The 21233-nt window shown below is 41.7% G+C and overlaps 1 protein-coding gene across 1 annotated transcript in view; it reads left to right on the top strand.

Annotated features, from left to right (window-relative positions):
* Positions 1 to 2207, top strand: part of GLUD1 (glutamate dehydrogenase 1) — a 47361-nt gene extending 45154 nt beyond the window's left edge. Inside the window, exon 13 of the mRNA XM_060191079.1 lies at positions 581 to 2207. Coding sequence (XP_060047062.1) covers positions 581 to 700 — 120 coding nt within the window. The 3' untranslated portion in view covers positions 701 to 2207. The remainder of the gene's footprint in view (positions 1 to 580) is intronic.
* The last annotated feature ends 19026 nt before the right edge of the window (positions 2208 to 21233 follow it).

Below are 21233 nucleotides of genomic sequence, written 5' to 3'. Positions count from 1 at the left end.
TATGATGAGCAGTGTTTTCGGGGTCTTTACTATGTTATTAATTTCTTATTGAGAAATAATTTACACATCGTAAGTTCACCCTTATAAAAAAGGGCAGTTTTAGTCTGTGAAATGAGTAACCATAACCACAAACTCTAGAACACTTCTGTCTCCCCAGCCTTGGTTTTTTTAAATAAGCACAAGGTATATAAAATGAACTCACTCCATATAACAGAATGTCTAAAGAGCACAGAGACAGCCCATAAAAAAACCCAGCAATTTCATACTGCTACTCAAACACTAGTAATTTCTAGAGAATTATTCCTTCCTGACTGGCGGTTGTTCTGGGGGAGGGGGGGATATTCAACCCCGAAAATCCTTTGGTCAGGGCCTACTAAGGCAACTGGAGCTTTTTTCCATAACATTAAGTGCTAATTTGTAAATTGGTAAAAGTTCCCCACCCCTGTTGTACTACCCGAGTAGTTTCACTTTGGCTGGTCAGTCCCTGCCCTGTAATAGTGACGGTGTAACTTATACAGGACTGCGTGTGCCTGCTCTTTGAATCAGGATGGTCTTCACTGTGTTTTGTGCTCTGTTTCAGCAAATCATGCGCACTGCCATGAAGTATAACCTGGGATTAGACCTGAGAACAGCTGCCTATGTCAATGCCATTGAGAAAGTCTTCAAGGTATACAATGAAGCTGGTGTGACCTTCACATAGAAGGATTGTGGCTGACTTCTTCAATACCCTTTTCACCTCTTCATCTGCAGACCTATCACAAGTTTACACGTAACCACAGAATTCTCTTTCTCTCTTGACATTTAATAATGGGTACCATTCTCAACAAGCCAATCCAAATCAGCCCCTTAAGAAGAAAGAAGGAAACTTAAGATTAGGGGGATCATGTATAAACTGATGAGTGGATGTTGAAATCACCCACTTCAGAGAGCCATTTGGGTATTTTGCCTTTGAATAAAAAGTCTCTTCCACCTGGCTATGCTGCCTGGCTCTGTGGCTGTTTCCCAACACGATCAGAGCTGTGGCCCCAGAGAGCACCTGTTGCCTGAGAGTAGCCAGTCGCTCGCCACGTTAGCTCTGGACAAGTCTGATACGTGCTTTGACTTGGAAACATTTCAGAAGCATTTGTCTGTGGCATTTTTAGAAGTAGCATGGTCCTCAAGTGAGTTATTGGTATTTTACATTAGTAGAATAACTCAGTTTTACAGACTGCAAACAAAAATAAAAGCCGTTTCTCTTCATGCATTTTATTCTCCTAGAATAAAATAAGTACATGCTGCTGTAATAAAATTGCCTTTAATCACTTACTAAGCCTGACTTGGACTCAAGCAGTGGATGCCTATAAACATAATAAATGGATAAAGCTAGTATTTTTATAACATGAAACACTATCATGTATAGCTTATCAATCATGTATTGTAGCTCAGCAAATATAAAAAGCCCATTGGCGAATCAAGCTCCCTTCATACTTGCAAATAGATGGAGGCTATTTTTGCTAAGACTGTTCAAATTTACTAATTATGACAGATAGTCCAAAGAGTTCAGTAACCTCCTTAACATGGTAATTAACTTTTCTCTTTTAAAGTTCTATTGCATTGACTAATTAAACAATTCAAGTAGAATGCTCCAGATAAAAACCACATGGTCCCCCTGTTTGGAGTCTGGTTGACTCTGAGCGTGGCCAGTGGCCTCCATTTGACCTGAGAGGCCTTGTATTCCGCACACAACATCATTAACTGTGGGATGGAAACAATCTTTGGTTGAGTATTTTCTTTGGGAGTTATTTTGCTAGGGACTTTTTAACAGTAGTGTCCCAGTGAAATACTAGGTACTATTTATGTAAGAATGAGCTTTTTTAAAACAACAACAACAACATCCTTTCAGAAATTTCTAACTACTTTGTAACTGCATGACTTAACTCAGTGATAAAAGCAGTTATTAAAAGTCTACCTTTTCCAAAACTTACATTTCTTTCCTGTGTTTTTGTATTTGATACTGTCTTCTAGCCAATGACAAAACTCTAATTGGGCTTCAGAATTTTTTTAGCCAGTACCGTCTATAAACACTCTCTACTATGATGTGAACTGCCTAGATTTTATTCTTGATTCTTTTGTGTTTCATTCTATTAAACAGTATCAGTGGCTCTTCTTAGAAGAGGTTTTTGTGCTTGAAGCTAATAAACTGAAATAATTTGTGTGCCTCTTTGAAAGTGAAGATTTCATTGGATTAAGGTTTTAGCCACAGAATGTTAACAGTTGAAGACAATACTAACTGTAATCAACAAAACAAAATGTCAGCCTCAATTCCATCAGTTACTGAACTAACAAATCTGGCTTTAAGTCAGGCAGTTGGTAAGCTGGCACCATAGACATATTGAAGCATTCCCAAACATGGTCTCTTCTGGACCTCTAAATGGAGCACTATGTGTGCTGGGGAAGAGGTATATGGAAACAGTTTCTAGAATATTTGGAACAATATCAGTGGGCAGTTGGTCAGGTTGATGTTATTCAGTGTTGTATTTGGCAATAAGACCGGGAAAAAAAAATTTTAACTTAGAAGGCAAGAATCCTGTACACTTAACATTTTAAAACTTTGAAAGGAAAAGATTGGCCCTAGTAAAATGGAAAGATACCCCATGATTAAATATCAAAGACTCAAGGAACTGATCCACAGCAGTAGATTCAGGGACTCAGAAGGGGAAGAAGCGGGGGACCAAGTGCATAGTGCATAGTGCAATAGGATAATGGCTTGGTAGTGGATAAAAGGTACTGGTACCTATCTTGGAAATGTACCCTTGGAACAGCAGCAATCTCATAAATCAGCATTTCTTCAATAAAGTGATTGGCTTTAAGAAGAAAGTCTTGGGCTATTAAACTGCAAGTTCCACCCCCTCCCCCAACAACAAAACTAATACTGGCAAATTTGGAGGACTCATAATACATCCAATTCTGAAACTTATGAAACTATAGTAATTAAAATAGAGACTAATGGGATTGAACTGAGACTCCAGGAACATCTGTGGTCAATTGATTTTCAGCAGCACCATGAATTGTCTTGTTTCCTGGAGTTTAATAAAGTACCACAAGGGAGTCGGGCGGTAGCACAGAGGGTTAAGCGCACATAGCACGGAGCACAAGGACCTGCTGAAGGATCCCGGTTTGAGCCCCTGTCCCCCACCTGCAAGGGAGTAGCTTCACAGATGGTGAAGCAGGTCTGCAGGTGTCTGTCTTTCTCTCCCCCTGTATGTCTCCCCCTCCTCTCTCCATCTCTCACTGTCCTGTCCAACAACGACGACATCAACAACAATAAAAAAAACAAGGGCAACAAAAGTAAATAAATTTAAAAAATAAGTAAATAAAGTACCACAAATTTGAATGGCATAAAACAATAGAATGTTACTGTTGTATTTATGGAGAGCTATAAATTGAGGTGCTGGCAAGCATCACATTACTCAAAACTTTCTCTAGCCTTCTGGCTTCTGATGGTGGCCATCAATCCTTGGCTATTTAGCTTACAACTGCATCACTGTACCTGGCATCCTATGACCTTCCCTCTATATTTGACCTATCTGACTCTAATATGACTTTTCCCCAATTCCATACATCAGCAGTGACCCTTTTTTCTTTCCAACTCTCTTTGTTTTTTGTTTGTTTAATTTTTATTTTTTAACCAGAGCACTGTTCAGCTCTGGCTTATTAAGGTGGTACGGGGGATTGAACCTGGGACTTTGGAGTCTCAGGCATGAGAGTCTGTCTGCATAACCATTATGCTATCTACCCTCCACCCGACCGGTTCTTTTTTTAAAAAAATTTTATTTACGGGAGTCGGGCGGTGACGCAGCAGGCTAAGCACACGTGGTGCCAAGCGCAAGGACCAGTGTAAGGAACCCAGTTCGAGCCCCCGGCTCCCCACCTGCAGGGGAGTCGCTTCATAGGCGGTAAAGTAGGTCTGCAGGTGTCTATCTTTCTCTCCCCTTCTCTTGCCCTCCTCTCTCCATTTCTCTCTGTCCTATCCCAACAACGATGAGATCAATAACAACAATAATAACTACAACAACAATAAAAAGACAATAAGGGCAACAAAAGGGAAAATAAATAGAAAATTTATTTATAAAAAGGAAACATTAGTGACCCTATTTCTAAGTGAGGTGCCTTTTTGAGAACACAGTCTAGCCCAGAACTACCCACCACTCAATGAGGAAAAAGTTAGATTTTTTTTTTTCAACAAAACTTCTCATACTTTTGTATATCCACATATAAAGGAGATTGACCTCTTCCTTGCTCCATACACAAAAGTTAATTCACCCACAGAGGGGAAGGTTAGTAAAAGTAAAGGACTGCAGCTGTGGGCCAGGTGCTGGTTCACCTGGTTGAGCATACATATTACAGTGCTCAAGGATCTGGGTTCAAGCCTCCAGTCACCCCTATAAGGGGAAAGCTTTGCTGCAGGTGTCTCTGTCTGTCTCCCTTCCTGTCAGCCCCTTCCCTCTCAATTTCTGGCTGTCTCTATCCAATAAATAAAGATTTAAAAATTTTTTTAAAAAAGGACTGCAGGTGTCTCTCCTCTATCAACCCTCTCAGTTTCTCTTGACCTCACAAATCAGAAAGTGGGGGAGGGGAGGCTGCTGGGAACACTGAGTCACGGCAATAACCCTGGTGGAAATTAAAAAAAAAAAAAAAGAACATAAGTAACAAAAAAGATAATTTGGAATTCATAAAAATAGGAGTTTATATGCATCAAAGAGCATTATGAAGACTACCTAGAGAGTAGAAAATAGTCACAAGTCAAGGATGGGGAAATAGCATACTGGTGAATGACATAGTGGGGGTTGTATTGTTAAATGGGAATCTGGGGAATGTTATGCATGTACAAACTATTGTATTTACTGTTGAATGTAAAACATTAATTCCCCAATAAAGAAATAAATTATAAAAAAATAGCATACTGGTTATGCAGAGACTCATGCCTGAGTTCAATCCCCCACACCACCATCAGCCAGAGTTGAGCAGTGGTCTGGTTTAAAAAAATAATAATAAATTCACAAATCAAGAATTAGAAGTATAAAATTCAGAGAATGCTTTTATAAGTTAATAAAGAGAAAATCACCCATTTTTTTCTTAATGGTAACCAGGTAGAATGCCTAACTTGCAATTGTGAGGTTCCAAATTCAGTCCCTGCGTCACATATACCACAGTAATGCTCTTGATATCCTCATTAATAAGTACATCTTGAAACACATGGCAAAGTACTTGAGCAGGCTTCCCCACAAAATATATGTTGAGACTAAACTGTTAGAGCACTGTCGTTCAGGAGGCTGCAGACTCTCAGGCATGAGGCTCCAGGTTCAAAGTAACACCTGTGTCAGACTGATGCTCTCTCTGCCTATCTCTCTCTCTCTCTCCCCCTCTCTTCCTCCTTCCCCCCTTCCTCCCTCCCTTTGTAAATGAATCTTTGAAATAGTACAGCTCTGTCCTGGTTAATAGCTCACTTGGATAGTGTGTTGCTTTGCCATGTTCCTGACTCAGGTTTATGCCTGGTCCTCACAGCATTAAAGGAAGCTTCTGGGCTTGTGGTCTCCCCCCACCTTCTCTTTGTCTCTATAAATTAATTAATTAATTAATTAAATAGTTCACTACCTTTTATGGATTGCAGTTTGACAGTTCCTCAAAAAGTTAAACATAGAATTACCATGATAAAAAAAAAATCCAGTTCTATGTATTTCAAAGAAGTGCAAATATATGTTCACTGGAAACTTGCACATGAGTAAAAATATAGCAGCATTATTTATAATAACCAAAAGATAAAAGCAGCATCAAAGGATGACTGGATACATAAATTATGGTGTATAAATACAGTAGGATAGAGTCATTCATGGAAAGTAAATACAAACTCCAAAAACAATGTGCTAAGAGCAAAACCAGAAACAAAAGCCATTTATCGCTGGGATCTGCTTTTCCATTACAAACCAGGATTAAGTAAATTCCTTTAAGCACTATCACAGGTCAGAGAAGAGTCCAGAATGGGGGATACCAATGTACTCCTTAGGACGGGGTTTCACTGAGTATCAGGAGCTACAGCCTCAACATCCATCTTTTAAATGAGCATATGCTCATGCATTGTGTAAAGTGTAAACATCTTAATGGGATACATAAACATCTTAGGGAGTACATACTTGAATAATCTCTCCTAGAATGTAAACCCCTTTATAGCAGACTCGTTATCTCCGGTTCTAGTGAGTACATCAAATTCTTTTTTTTTTTTAGTTTGTCAGTTTTTTTTTTTATTTATTTTCCCTTTTGTTGCCCTTGTTTTTATTGTTATAGTTATTATTGTTGTTGTTATTGATGTTGTCGTTGTTGGATAGGGCAGAGAAATGGAGAGGGGGGAAGGCAGAGAGGGGAGAGAAAGACACCTGCAGACCTGCTTCACCACCTGTGAAGTGACTTCCCTGCAGGTGGGGAGCCGGGGCTCTAACCGGAATCCTTATGCCGGTCCTTGCGCTTTGCTCCACGCTTTGCGCTTAACCCGCTGCTCTACCGCCTGACCCCTCCAAATTCTTTTTTAAAATTTAATAACCACGAAACTTTACTAAGCACAAAATAACCAAGTCCCATAGAAATGCATATAAATTATTCGGGTTAAAAAAACGAATGGAGCCACCACCTCACCAAGCCCCCACATACAAACGAAATCTACCAACTGCATCCCATCGACAGGACAAAAATAGATCATTTGGAAGCATTAAAATGCCATATTAAGTTTTTGGTTGTCATCTAAGAAACATTAGAAATAAGCCTAGTGTTCTAATTCCTCAGTATTTTCCTTCTTAAAGAAAAAGAAAAAGAAAAAGGAACCCAGTCTTTTCTAATACCAGGTTTAAAATAAAATTAAAATAAAAAACTCTAGATAGAGAACGCTTTTTTCTTAAACAGCCAAACGGATGCTGGAGTAATTGGTGAAGAATGATTAATATGAAAGTTAATGCTGACGGTCCTTTGGAAAAAGTTTTTCCACCACTTATTAAAAAAAAATACACTCAGTGCTGTTCCCCACTACCACCTCCGCTCCCCCCCCCCTCCCCCAGAAACATCCAGAAAAGCTGGCTTGAGCGGCCATGAAAGCAGAGGGGACGCTTCAAGAACAGTGACAGGTAATGGCATCACTGCGAGTGCGCCCCCTGCGGGTGACCAACGGGGGTGCACTCACCTTGTGGAATAAAACCAATCACTGATGATTAAGAAGAAAACAAAACAAAAGTTGGGTGCTTAGAGCGGCACCCTTATAACTCCAGTGAGCTTTTGGATTCTGAGAGGCCTCTGGATTTTTGGTGCTCAGCTATTGGCGATGACGGTGGGGAGTTGGGGTCTGAGCTGACCATGTTCTCAAAATCAGGGACTGCCACTTCATCTGAGTGGCAGTCCCAAATTCAGGGTGAGGCTACTTCTGGGGTTTCAGGGACTTCCCCTAGGGTGCCTTGGGCAGGTTTCCCCCCCCCCCAGTCTAGCCTTGAATCCTGAAAGGGTACTCGGGGGCAGGGTCCCCCCCCCAAACCTGGCCTTGAATTGAGAGGAAGGCCAGGAACAAAGGGGCTGTGGGATGTTTCCCTGGGTGCCCTGCACGAGGTCCCTCCCAAGTCTGGTTGTTAGTCTGTGAAGATGGGGAAGTGGGGCACCCCCCGATCCTGGCCGTGCTTGGAGATGCAGGAATCTTCCGAGAAGGTCCTCCAAGGGCTGCAAGAAAGGGGGTTACCTGGGCAGGGACAGGCAGGTGAGGCGCTCAGTACACAGAATTCCAGGTAGGAGAAGAGTGCCCGGGCACGGGCCCAGACCAGACAGGGATGCAGGGGCTGCAGAAATCTGGGCCCACGCTGAAGCCAGACACAGGCCTGGGGCTTCCAGGATAGCTCTGGATCTCCCGCTCCGCGTGGCTTCTCAGCGTCCTGGAGATTTTGGCCTGGTGTTTTTTTTAACCATACCTGCACTTGGTACTCCTGTAGCTTGAGCCTGACAGCCAGGTCTTGACGCTCGCTAGGCAAAGCTGGGGTACTGCTCCCGCATGTACTGTCTCTTCAGCTTGAATCCAGAAAGGGGACTCAGGGGCAGGGTCCCCCCTCCCCCCCAAAAAAAACAACAACAAACAAAGCCTGGCCTTGAATTGAGAGGAAGGCTGCTCCCGTGCTTGGCTGCCATTTGAGCCTCTCAGTGTTCTGACAAGCTGGGAAGCTTGTGGAAGGTGCACCATCAGGCATCTTCTCTGGGACTCTGCTGTCACCTTCTGTCACTCATATCTCTCAAGTACATCAAATTCTATTTTTACTCAAACTCCTGACATTACTTCAAGGATATTGACATAGTTTAGGGCTATCAGATAAGGTTTCTTTTGCCTTCAGTGCCTTTTGACCCATTATCTGTGTATGCCCTGATGTTGGTCAAGAATCCATGGAAGCTGGAGACAGGGATAGCAAGAGAAAGTAAATTATTGGGGGAGGGGGTTGTTAAATTCTGATTTTTAAAAAATGTTTATGTGGGGGGGGGGGAATGGCTTTCAGTAAATACAGTTGGGCACACTCAGTTAAGGACACACAATACTAAGCACAAGGACCCGAACAAGGATCCTGGTTAAAGCCCTCAGCTCCCTGCAGGGGGACACTTCACAAGTGGTGAAGCAGATCTGTAGGTGTATTTCTCCCTCTCTAGCTATCCCTCTTCTGTCAATTTCTCTCTGTCCTACCCAATAAATTGGGGAAAAAATGGCCACCAAGAACAGTGGATTCATAGTGTGGACACCAAGCCTCAATGATAACCCTAGAGGTAAAAAATAAAATGAAAGTTAATATAGTTGTTGGTACATACATAAAATCTCAGTTCTGCAAAACACTCTCATCCCCAGCCTAGTTCCTCCTTTACATCATGTACTAAGGACTGAAAATTCCCCACCCCTACAGAGTCCTTTATTTTGGTGCAATACACCAAAGCAAAGAATTTCTTTTTTTTAATTTTTATTTATTTATTATCCCTTTTGTTGCCCTTGTTGTCTTTTTATTGTTGCCGTAGTTATTATTGTTGTTATTGATGTCATCGTTGTTGGATAGGACAGAGAGAAATGGAGAGGGGAGGGGAAGACAGAGAGGGGGAGAGAAAGATAGACACCTGCAGACCTGCTTCACCGCCTATGAAGTGACTCCCCTGCAGGTGGGGAGATGGGGGCTTGAACCAGGATTCTTACACTGGTCCTTGCGCTGGGTGCCACTTGCGCTTAACCCACTGTGCTACCACCCGACCCCCAGCAAAGAATTTCTGATATGACTGGTTCTAATACAAAGTTCTGAATAGTTAGATAAATGGGTCATATATCATAAGTAACAGGCATTATGTATCTCAGGGCCCCTAACAATTTATTGTATGATTCCTTTCATATGTTATAGCCAGAATAGGAAAATGTAAAAACACAAAAGTAGATTAATGGTTCCTAAAGAATGGAGGCAGGACCAACAAAATAGCTCACTGCTTTGCCGTGACCGAGGTTGGAGCCCAACCCTCACTATACTGAAGGATACTTCAGTGGTGTGGTCTCTTTCACTTTCTTCGTCCTGAGAGAGACAGAGAGAGAGAGAGAGAGAGAGGGAGGGAGATTATTTTATTTGATATGGGTGCTCTTCTGAGGTGGTAACAGTTTTGAAACTGTGATGGTTGTCAACATTGAGCACATTGAATGCCATTGTATTAAACACTCTTAAAGTGGTTAACTATGGGTCAAGGAGACAGCTCAACATTAGAACCAAGGTCCTCAGGTATGCCTGAAGTCTCAGAGGTCCCTATGTGCCACCACATGCCAGAACTGTTCAGTATTCTGGCATCTTTCTTTCATTCTCTCATGAAAAGAAATAAAATAGGCATCTGGGGAAATGGCTCAACTGGTAGAGTATCAGATTTCAGTGCCTAAGGTTACTAGTTTGATCTCTGGCACCACACATGTAACAGAGTACTCTGATTTCTCTCTCTCCTTCTCTCTGTGTCATATGAAACTCTATGTGTGTGTCTCATATGGAATCAATAAAATAAATCTTTGAGGGCGGGGGTTGGTAGCATAATGGTTATGCAAAGAGACTCTCATGCCTGAGGCTCCAAAGCCCCAGCTTCAATCCCCTGTACCACCGTAAACGAGAGCTGAGCAGTGCTAAAAATATATATATATATATATATATATATATATATATGGAGTCGGGCAGTAGTGCAGCGGGTTAAGCGCATGCAGGTGGCACAAAGCTCAAGGATGAGTAAGGATCCCGGTTCGAGCCCCTGGTTCCCCACCTGTAGGGAAGTCTTCACAAGTGGTGAAGCAGGTCTGCAGGTGTCTATCTTTCTCTCCCCCTCTCTGTCTTCCCCTCCTCCCTCTATTTCTCTCTGTCCTATCCAACAACAATGATATTAATAACTACAACAACAATATATATATGAATTAATAAAATATTTGAAAAAAATAAAACAAATAAAATGGTTAATTACATGTTGTGTAAATGTCATCTCAAAAATAAGTTGGAGGGAGCACAGTGGTGGTGCACCCAATTGAGTGCACACATTACCATGTGCAAGAAACCAGATTCAAGTCCCCACCTTCAGGGGGCAAAGCAGTGGTGATGCAATGATGCAAGTGTCTCTCTTTCTCTCTATTCCCCATCCCATCTCAATTTCCCTCTGTCCTATCTAAATAAATAAATGACCCGCCAGTTCATAGTTGAAGCTTGAGAACCATGAGGTGAGTCAAACTGAAAACTGGTCACTATAAGGAAACAAGTGTGCATACAACTTGATCATGTAAGCTGAGTGCTGATGGTTCCTCCTATAAGCCCACCTTCTCCTGGGAACCTTCATAAAGGGTGCTTGCACAGAGCAATGTCCTCAGCGAGTGTTAGGAACCCAAGGATGTTTGTTATCTTTACAACTCCGCAGCAAGATCATGAACTAGTAGAACAAGCCCTGGCCTGCGTTCTTCTTTCTCACCAGTGAAAGAATCAGAAGAGGGTCATAGAGACCCTCAGTAATCTTCTCAGTAATCTCAGCAGACTTAATGCCTGAGGAAGGAGCTCCTAGGGTACCACCTGGCATCACCACAAGTCAGAGCTGAGCAGTGTACTATTAAAGTTCTCCCCCCCCACCTCTCTCAAACACACACACATTCAGAGTGATGGTGACATAGTTTTAGCATACTGTACATATGGGATGGAAAATTCTTGGCTGATGGTAGTATTTTTCTTTCGACATTTTGAGTAGGCCATGCCACTGTCTTCTATCAAGAGTACTCAACTTTTATCTTACTGAAGCACAGTTTTGTTTGTGTGTATGTGGGTGTTTTTGTTTTTGTTTTTTTTGCGCATGGGCGTGCACTTGTGTACGTGCGCGTGTGTGCGTGCGCATGTGCATGTGTGTGTTTCAGTTATTGCTGGGGCTTCACAGCTCCAGGCTGACTTTTCCAGGTAGAAAGAGTGGGTGGGGGGTGCAGGTAGTGATGCACCTGGTTGAGCGTGCATGTTACAATGCACAATGAATGACCTAGGTTCCAGCCCCAGGTCCTCACCTGCAGGGAAAAACTGTAAGTATTGAAGCAGTGCTGCTGGTATCTCTCTGTCTCCCCATCCCCTCTGTATTTCTAACTGTCTCTATCCAATAAATAAAGATATATATTTTTTAATAATTGAGAAAGAGAGAGAGTTGAGAAAAAAGGAAAAACACAGCACCTGAGCTCTTCCCGGTGTGATGAGGGTGAGGGGCAGGCTCAAACCTAAGCTACACACATGGCAAAGCAGGCACTTTTTCAACTGAGCAATTTGCCTACCACATAATAAAACCATTTTTGTGAGTTAAATTGTCTTTTGTCTCAAGATTCTTTGTTTTTTTAATGATTTGGTTATGATTTGAGTGGGTGTGTGTTTGAGTTTATCCATCTTGGGGCTTCTTGAACTTCTTGAAGGGATACCTTGTTTCAATCATTATTTCTTCAAACAACCATGCTGTCCTCTTCTGGAACTCTCCTTCTTCTTCTTCTAGCGTTTGCCCTTCTTCCGTAGCCAGTCAACAGCATCAGGTTGAGCCTGATGTAAAGTTTCGAGACCTCCTTTGAATCTGGAGAGGTGGCAGTCATTGACTATGTGGGTCATAGTCTGTCTGTAGCCGCAGGGGCAGTTCGGGTCGTCTCTGGCTCCCCAGCGATGGAACATAGCGCGCACCGGCCATGGCCTGTTCGATAGCGATTGAGGAGGGCCCAATCATAACGTGCTAGGTCAAAGCCGGGTTGACGCTTGCAGGGGTCTGTAATGAGGTGTTTGTTCTTTACCTCAGCTGACTGCCAACTCTGTTTCCAAGAGTCTGGAACAGAGAAGTTCAGTGTAGGCGTAGGGGACCAGATTGGGTGACGAAACGTCAAGCGTTGGACAGGGTGGGCGAAGATATCCGCGTATATTGGCAGGTCCGGTCGAGCGTAGACGTGGGAAATGAACTTAGATGATGCCGCATCCCGACGAATATCTGGCGGGGCGATGTTGCTAAGAACTGGCAACCATGGAACCGGGGTGGAACGGATGGTTCCAGAAATTATCCTCATGGAGGAATATAATTTGGAATCGACCAAGTGGACATGGGGGCTACGGAACCATACTGAACTCTCCTTATACACATTAATAGTGACCTAGAGGTCTCCAAGTCTATTCATTGTTTTTCTTCATTTACTTTGTTTTCTTTTTTCTCAATTTGAATAATCTCATTTGACTTACATTCAAGTTCACTAATTCTTTTTTTCTAAATAGCTGAAGTGACTATTTTTTTTTAAAAATTTTGTTTCATTTATTTTGTTTTAATGAGAGCAAGAGACACAGAGAGACCAGAGCACTGCTCAGCTCTGGTTTATGGTGGTACTGGGGATTGAACCTGAAACCTCAGAGCCTTCAACATGAAAGACTTTTGCATAACCATTATGCTGTCTCCCCAGCTCAAGTTCACTGATGCTTTCAAATGTCTGCTAGTACCTGCTACTGAATCCTTCTAATGAATTTTTTACATATCAGTTGTACTTTCAGCTCTAGGGTTTTTATTTCATTCTCTCTCTCTCTTTCCTTCTTCTTCTCCTTCTTCCTCTTCCTCCTCCTCTTCTTCTTTCTTTCTCTCACTCTCTCCCCCTCTCCTCTCCCTCTCCTTTACTATTTCTTCTTCTCCTCCTCCTCCTCCTCCTCCTTCTCTCTTTTTTTCTCTCTCTGTCGCTCGCAAAACAGCTCACTTGGATAGTGCATTGTTTTGCCATATTCACAACTCAGGTTTGAGCCTGACCACCACATTATTTAAGGAAGTTTTGTTACTATGGTCTCTTTCACTATAGGAACAAGGAAAGAATGAGAGAAAGAAAGAGAAGAAAGGAAGAAAAGAGAAGTGAGAGTTTAAAAAAAAAGTTAAAGGGAGTTGGGCAGTAGCCCAGCAGGTTAAGCACACATGACACAAAGTTCAAGGACTGGCAAAAAAATGGTTCAAGCCACCTGCAGGGAAGTCCCTTCACAGGCAGTGAAGCAGGTCTACAGGTGTCTATCTTTCTCTCCCCTTATCTGTCTTCCCCTCCTCTCTCCATTACTCTCTATCCTATTCAACAATGGTGACATCAATAACAACAATAATAAGTTCAACAGTAAAACAAGAACAACAAAAGGGAATAAATAAATAAACATTTAAAAAGTTAAACAAGGATGGGTGAGATAGTATAACGGTTCTGTAGAGATTTTCATCTTTGAGGTTCTAAAGTTCCAGGTCCAAAACCCTGCACCACGATAAGTGAAAACTATAATAACTAACTAAATAATAAGATATGTCAAGAAAAGCACTTTACCTCCAATCTAACATTAAAAATTACTCCCCGATTATTAAGTTTCTTGCTATCCTTTCTGCTTCCAAATTATATACACTGGTGAAACTAATTTACTTTATTTGTAATGATTTCATTGTATGTAAATCTATAAAGACTACATAAACACTAGCTCAGCAAAAGTAGGTTCAATTTTATTTATTTATTTATTTATTTGATAGAAACACAGAGAAAGGGGAGATAGAGGGAAAGAGACAGACACCTGCAGCCCTGCTTCATCACTCATGAAGTTTTCCCCCTACAGGTAGAAAAATAAATAAATAAATAAATAAATAAAACCTTTAAAAATAAATGAATAGTTTATCTCAAGTCTTTGCCTAGAGGGGCTGGAAGTGGGGTAGCCATTAGAAAGCATGGAGACCCCCCCCCCCCAACTCTTCATCTGCACCATTCCAGCCTTTAGGTTCATGATTAGTCAACAATTTGTTTGGCTTTATATGTTAACTCTCTTTTCAGCCACCAGGTTCCAGATGCTAGCAGGATGCCAACCAGACTTCCCTGGACAGACAACCCCACCAGTGTGTCCTGGAGCTCCAATTCCCCAGAACCCTGCCCCACTAGGGAAAAAGAGAGGCAGACTGAGAGTGTGGATCGACTTGCCAGCACCCATGAAACAATTACAGAAGCCAGACCTTCCACCTTCTGCATCCCACAATGACCTTGGTTCCATACTCCCAGAGGGATATCAGGGGAGGGGATGGGATACGGAGATCTGGTGGTGGGAATTATGTGGAGTTGTACCCCTCTTATCCTATGGTTTTGTTAATGTCTCCTTTTTAAAATAAATTTTTAAAAAAAAGAATAGGGAAGCTATCAAGGCAGGGGATGGGATACGGAGTTCTGGTGGTGGGGATTGTGTAGAGTTATACCCCTCTTATCCTATGGTTTTGTCCGTGTTTCCTTTTTATAAATAAATAAATAAATAGCATGTTAGGGGCCAGGCAGTGGAGCACATGGTTAATCGCATACACTACAGTATTCAAGGACCCAGGTTCAAGCCATTGGTCACCACCTGCAAGGGGAAAGCTTCATGAGTGGTGAAGCAGGGCTGCAGGTGTCTCTCTGCCGCTCACCCTCTCTATATCCCTCCTCACCTCTCAATTTCTCTCTATTTCTATCCAGTAATAAATAAAAATTAAAAAAAAGAGAGAAGAAAAGAAAGAAAGAAAGGCAATCACATGTTACAATGTACAAGCACTCCAGGTTCAAGCCCCCAGTCCCCACATACGGCGGGAAAGCTTCTTGAGTGGTAAAACAGTACTGTGGATATCTCTGTCATCCTCTCTCCTTCTGTCTCCCCCTTCTCTCTCAATTTCTTTCTGTCTCTATCAAATAAATCAATATATATATATATTTAAATAAAATAATAAAATACATTAAAAAATAAAGTCTTTGCCTAGTAAATCCAATTTCTGGGCCAACCTCAACAGATTCCATACCATCTCCCTACTTTTAAATAGGCTATAAGTTCTTTCCTTACATATGCTCCCTGCCTCAGATTGCTTTTCAGTTTGTTTTAGTTTTTGCTTTTTTTTATTTACCTTTCTGAATTTTATTTTCTTTGGTTTTTTGTTTGTTTGTTCATTTGTTTGTTTTGCCACTGAAGTTTCTACTTGGTGGTTAATTAATGGTTACCCAGCAATTTGTTTTTTTTAATACCTAGAGTGAGGAAGTCACCCAGCTTGGCCGAAGGACTCACCTTCCATGTTGAGGCAAGCAACTTATATCTCTGCCTTGGTTTTCACTTCCTGAAGACTTTGTTTGTGGGGACAAGTAGGGTGGGGAGGATCCTTCAGGGTGGTCGGTGGTGAACTGGGTTAAGCGCACATAGTAGGAAGTGCAAGGACCCTGCAAGAGTCCCCAGTTCAAGCCTCCAGTTCCCCACCTGCAGTGCTGAAGTAGGTTTTCAGGTATCTGTTTTTCTCTCTCCCTCTCTCTTTTTTATTTTATTTATTTATTAATGAGAAAGATAGGAGGAGAAAGAACCAGACATCATTCTGGTACATGTGCTGCTGGGAATTGAACTCAGGACTTGATGCTTGAGAGTCCAACGCTTTATCCACTGTGCCACCTTTCAGACCACTAGCAATCTCTCCCTCTCTGTCTTCCCCTTCTCTCTCAATTTCTCTCTGTCCTATCAAAAAAATAGCTGCCAGAAGTAGTGTATCTGCAGTGCAGGCACAGAGCCCCAGTGATAATGCTGGAGGGAAAAAAAAAAGACTTAGTTTGTCTTTAATATGTTTTACATAAATGTTCCCTTGACTGTTGCCTTTCATTAATTTTTCACAGTCCTGAAAAAAAAAATAGTTGACTCTGGTGGGGGTAGATAGCATAGTGGTGATGCAAAGAGACTCTCATGCCTGAGGCTCCAAAGTCCCAGGTTCAATCCCCCACACTACCATAAGCCAGAACTGAGCGGGAAGGGAGTGATAGAGAGGGAGAGGGACAAAGAGACACCTGGAACAATACTTCACCACTCCTAAGCTTTCCCTCTGCAGGTGGGGACCACTGGTTTGAACCCAGGTCCTTGTGCATTGTAACATGTAACATGCACTCAACCATTGGGCCACTACTCTGCTGAGAAGAATTTCTGGAGGACCTTTCTCCACCATTTTCTCTACTGCTCTTAATAATATAATTAGTTTGTGGTTGCAGTCATGTTCCTCACACACTACACAGAGAAAATAGTATTTATTCTTTAACAGTCAAGGGAGCATGGCCAATGCTGCCCCAACTCTCTCTAGTAAAAAATTGTGTTGATTTTTATGTGTCTATTTGAGTCTAATTTATTTTTATTTTTTTTATTTATTCCCTTTTTGTTGCCCTTGCTGTTTTATTGTTATAGTTATTGTTGTCGTTGTTGGATAGGACAGAGAGAAATGGAGAGAGGAGGGGAAGACAGAGAGGAGGAGAGAAAGATAGACACCTGCAGACCTGCTTCACCGCCTGTGAAGCGACTCCCCTGCAGGTGGGGAGCCGGGGTTCAAACCGGGATCCTTATGCTGGTCCTTGTGCTTTGCGCCACCTGCGCTTAACCCGTTGCACTACAGCCCAACTCCCTGAGTCTAATTTTTTAATTTAATTTTTTATTTATAAAAAGGAAACATTGACTAAACCATAGGATAAGAGGAGTACAACTTCACACAATTCCCACTACCAGAAATCTATCCCACCCCCTCCCCTGACAGCTTTCCTATTCTTTAACCCTCTGGGAGTATGGACCAAGGTCATTGTGGGGTGCAGAAGGTGGGAGGTCTGGCTTCTGTAATTGCTTCCCCGTAGGACATGGGTGTTGACTAACCCAGCCATATTCCCAGCCTGTCTTCTCCTTCCCTAGTGGGGAAGGGTTCTGGGGAATCAGAGCTCCAGGACACATTGGTGGGGTTGTCTGTCCAGGGAAGTCTGGTCAGCATCATGCTAGCATCTGGAACCTGGTGATTGAAGAGAGAGTTAACATACAAAGCTAAACAAATTGCTGACCAATCATGGACCTAAAGGCTGGAGATAGCTAGTAGGCATGTTTTAGTTATATTCTAAAGAGCCTGAGGCTATACTAGTGTTTTTGTTTTGTTTTTTGCTTCAGCCTGAAATCTGATATGCAGGTGGATCCTAATTATTGCCTGAGGAAGTGATGTCATGGCTGGCAGAAAGACCAGAAAGCTGGATCACGGAAGAGAGTGGCTCCCACATATGTGAATGGTATATAAATATTGTTGACTGTAAACCCCATCGATTTGATGTGATCCAGGAAAGTGAGCCCCACCCTAGAGGTTCCAGGACTGGGGGAAATATAGGCTCTTTATTTGAGTTTAATTTATCTCGGTATGTAGGTCCTACTCTGTGAGACTAGTCCACATGAAACCTGACATGCAAGTCTAACAACCTGAACTGGTCTATATCCTGCTCAACAAGAACTGTCCACAGATCACACTCCTCCAGGTCTGGATAATGTCAAACTACTGTGTTTCTAAACACTTGGTATCTTTATTATTTTATTTTTACTTTTTTTTTTTTTACCAGACCATTGTTCAGCTCTGGTTTATAGTGGTATGGGCGATTGAACCTGGGACTTTGGAACCTCAGGCATGAGAGTCTTTTTGCATAACCATTATGCTATCTCCCCTGCCTCAGTGTCTTGTTCTGTCAAGTAGTGGTAAGAAAACCCAAAACCAGCAAACAATTAAATCTTGAACAAGGAGATAATTTCTTTAGATATTGTTTTTTTTTCTCTTTTTAATGTTCTCCATTTTTAAAAAATTTATGGTTAATAGTGAGTTACAAGATTGTAAGATTACAATGTATTGTTGTACACCTCACCTACTACCAAAGTTCTGTGTCCCCACCCTCCCACCTCCCTCAGATAACCATCATAATTCTCACAAGTCTTAGAAACAGTTTTCTTGCTTCTCTGTTTTTTTTGTTTTGTTTTGCAAATTTTTATGTATCAGTTCTCTAGACTCCACATATGAGTAAGACCATTCTGTAATGTCTTTCATCTCTTATTTGAGGGAGCATAATCACTGCCAGTTCCATCCACTTTGTCCCAAAAGACATAGTGTCATTTTTTTGTATTGTTGCAGAGTAATATTTCTCAGAGTATGTTCCATGACTAACCAGTCATCTGCTGATGGGCATTTAGGCTGCTTCTACTCTTTGGCTACTGTGAATCTCGCAGCTATGAACATAGGGGTGCATATGTTCCTTCAAATTAGCGTTTAAGTGTCCTTTGGATCATTGCCTAAGAGTGATATTGCTGGACCACTTTTATTTTGTTTAAGGACTCTTCATACAGTCTTTCAAAGAGAAAGACTTTGCACCAATCTGCATTCCTACCAGCAGTGAAGCAGAATCCTTTTTTCTCTACAACTCTCCAATACCTGTCATTTCCTATTTTGCTCATGTAAGAAATTCTCACAGATGGGAGATAGAATCTCAGTGTAATTTTAATTTGTATTTCTCTAATAAGTCAAGTATGCCTATGGGCCATCTGTATCTCTTCTTTAGAAAACTGAATGTTTAGTTCTTTAGCTCAGTTTTCTACTGGGTTAGTTTTGCTTCTTTTGTAGATCTGTATCAATTCTGTACAGATGTTTGACATCTATTACTTGTCAAGTATGTGGTGTGCAAATGTCTTCCCCCATTTACTGGGCTGCCTGGTCAGCTTTGGATATAGTTTGCTTTTGATGTGTAGAAGCTTTTTAGCTTCATGCAGTCCTATTTATTTTCTCTTGTTTTCATTTCTCATGCCCATAGGGTTGAGCCAAGGAAACAATTTTGAATAAGCTAATTTATGTATGCCATTCATGATTACATTTTAAAGGTTTATTTAGTCATTCTAATAGAGAGAAAGGAGAGAGAGAAACAGAGTACCACTCTGGCACAGGCTGTACCAGAAATTGAACTCAGACTTCATGCTTATAAGTGCAGCATGCTAGCCTTTTTTTTTTTGCCCCAAAGTTATTGCTGGGGCTCAGTGCCTGCACCATGAATCCACTGCTCCTGGAGGCCATTTTTCCCCCTTTTGTTGTTGTAGCCTTGTTGTGGTTATTATTGTTATTGTTGATGTCGTTAGTTGTTGGATAGGACAGAGAGAAATGGAGAGAGGAGGGGAGATAGAGAGGGGGAGAGAAAGATAGACACCTGCAGACCTGCTTCACCGCCTGCGAAGCGACTCCCCTGCAGGTGGGGAGCCGGGGCTCCAACCAGGATCTTTATGTCAGTCCTTGCTATTTGTGGCACTTGTGCTTAACCCACGCGCTACCGCCTGACTCCCGCATGCTAGCCTTTGTACTACCTCCTGGACCACGTATGATCAAATTCTTATATATCTGTGCTGAGACCCAGGAAGTGGTGCAATGGATAAAACATTGGACTCTCCAGCACCAAGTTATGAGTTTGATTACTAGCATTGCATGCATTGCATGTGCCAGAGTGGTGCTCTGGTTCTCTTTCTTCAAATAACAAATAAACAAATATTTTTTAAATAAAATATATCTGTATTTTCTTTCTCTTAAATTAAAGCATCATGGAAATATGTAATCTAGTAAATAAAGATTTCAGGCAGAGGGTAGATAGTATAGTGGTTATGCAAAGAGACTCTCATGCCTGAGGCTCCAAAGTCCCAGGTTCAATCTTCACCACTACCATAAGCCAGAGCTGAGCAGTGCTCTGGTTAAAAAAAAAAAAAAAAGAAGAAGAAAGAAAAGAAAAGAAAAGAAAAGAAAAGAAAAGAAAAGAAAAGAAAAGAAAAGAAAATTCCTATCCCCAAAATAAATGCTGTTAATTTGAATATATGCTACTGGGGTGTTGGTTTGCCACCAGAGTTTTATCATTTGGGCTTAGTGACTGCATGAGGATCCCACTATCCTATGGTGGTTTTTTTGTTTGCTTGTTTCCCTTACTTTTCTGATACAGATTTTTTTTTTTAAGCCTCCAGGGTTATTGCTGGGGCTCCATGCCTGCACCATGAATCCACTGCTCCTGGAGGCCATTTTTTCCCCTTATTGTTTTATCATTGTTGTGGTTATTATTATTGTTGTTATTGATGCTGTTGTTGGATAGGACAGGGAGAAATGGGGAGACCAGGGGGAGATAGACGGGGAGACAGACCTGCTTCACCACTTCTGAAGCAACCCCCCTGCAGGTGGGGAACTGGGGGCTCAAACCAGGATCCTTGTGCCGGTCCTTGTGCTTCACGCCATGTGCACTTAACCCACTGAGCTATAACCTGACACCCCGGTATAGTTTTTTTTTTAATTTCTTTATTAGGAAATTAATGCTTTACATTCAACAGTAAATACAATAGTTTGTACATGCATAACATTCCCCAGTTTTCCACATAACAATACAACCCCCACTAGGTCCTCTGTCCGGTATAGATTTTTTTAAAGGTTGTATTAATTTATTGTTGATAGACAAAAGGAGAAAGGGGACTAGAGCATCACTCTTGCTTTTTTTTTTTTTTTTTACTGTAACACTGCTTGGCTTTGGCTGATGGTGATGCTGAGGATTAAACCTGAAACTTTGGTGCCTTAGACATAAAAGTATATTTGCATAACCATTATGTTATCTCTCCATCCCAGATGACTTTTTAAAAATATTTATGTATTTATTCCCTTTTGTTGTCCTTGCTTTTTATTGTTGTAGTTATTATTGTTGTCGTCATTGTTGGATAAGACAGAGAGAAATGGAGAGAGGAGGGGAAGACAGAGAGGGGGAGACTTGAAAGAAAAATACCTGCAGACCTGCTTCACCTCCGTATGCTGGTCCTTGCACTTTGCTCCACCTACGCTTAACTCCCTGCTCTACAGCCCAACTTCCATGACTTTTTTTTTGG

The sequence above is a fragment of the Erinaceus europaeus genome, chromosome 1 (genome assembly GCF_950295315.1).
Source record: "Erinaceus europaeus chromosome 1, mEriEur2.1, whole genome shotgun sequence".
In the NCBI taxonomy this organism is placed as follows: domain Eukaryota; kingdom Metazoa; phylum Chordata; class Mammalia; order Eulipotyphla; family Erinaceidae; genus Erinaceus; species Erinaceus europaeus.
This window is presented reverse-complemented; position numbering and strand designations above follow the sequence as displayed.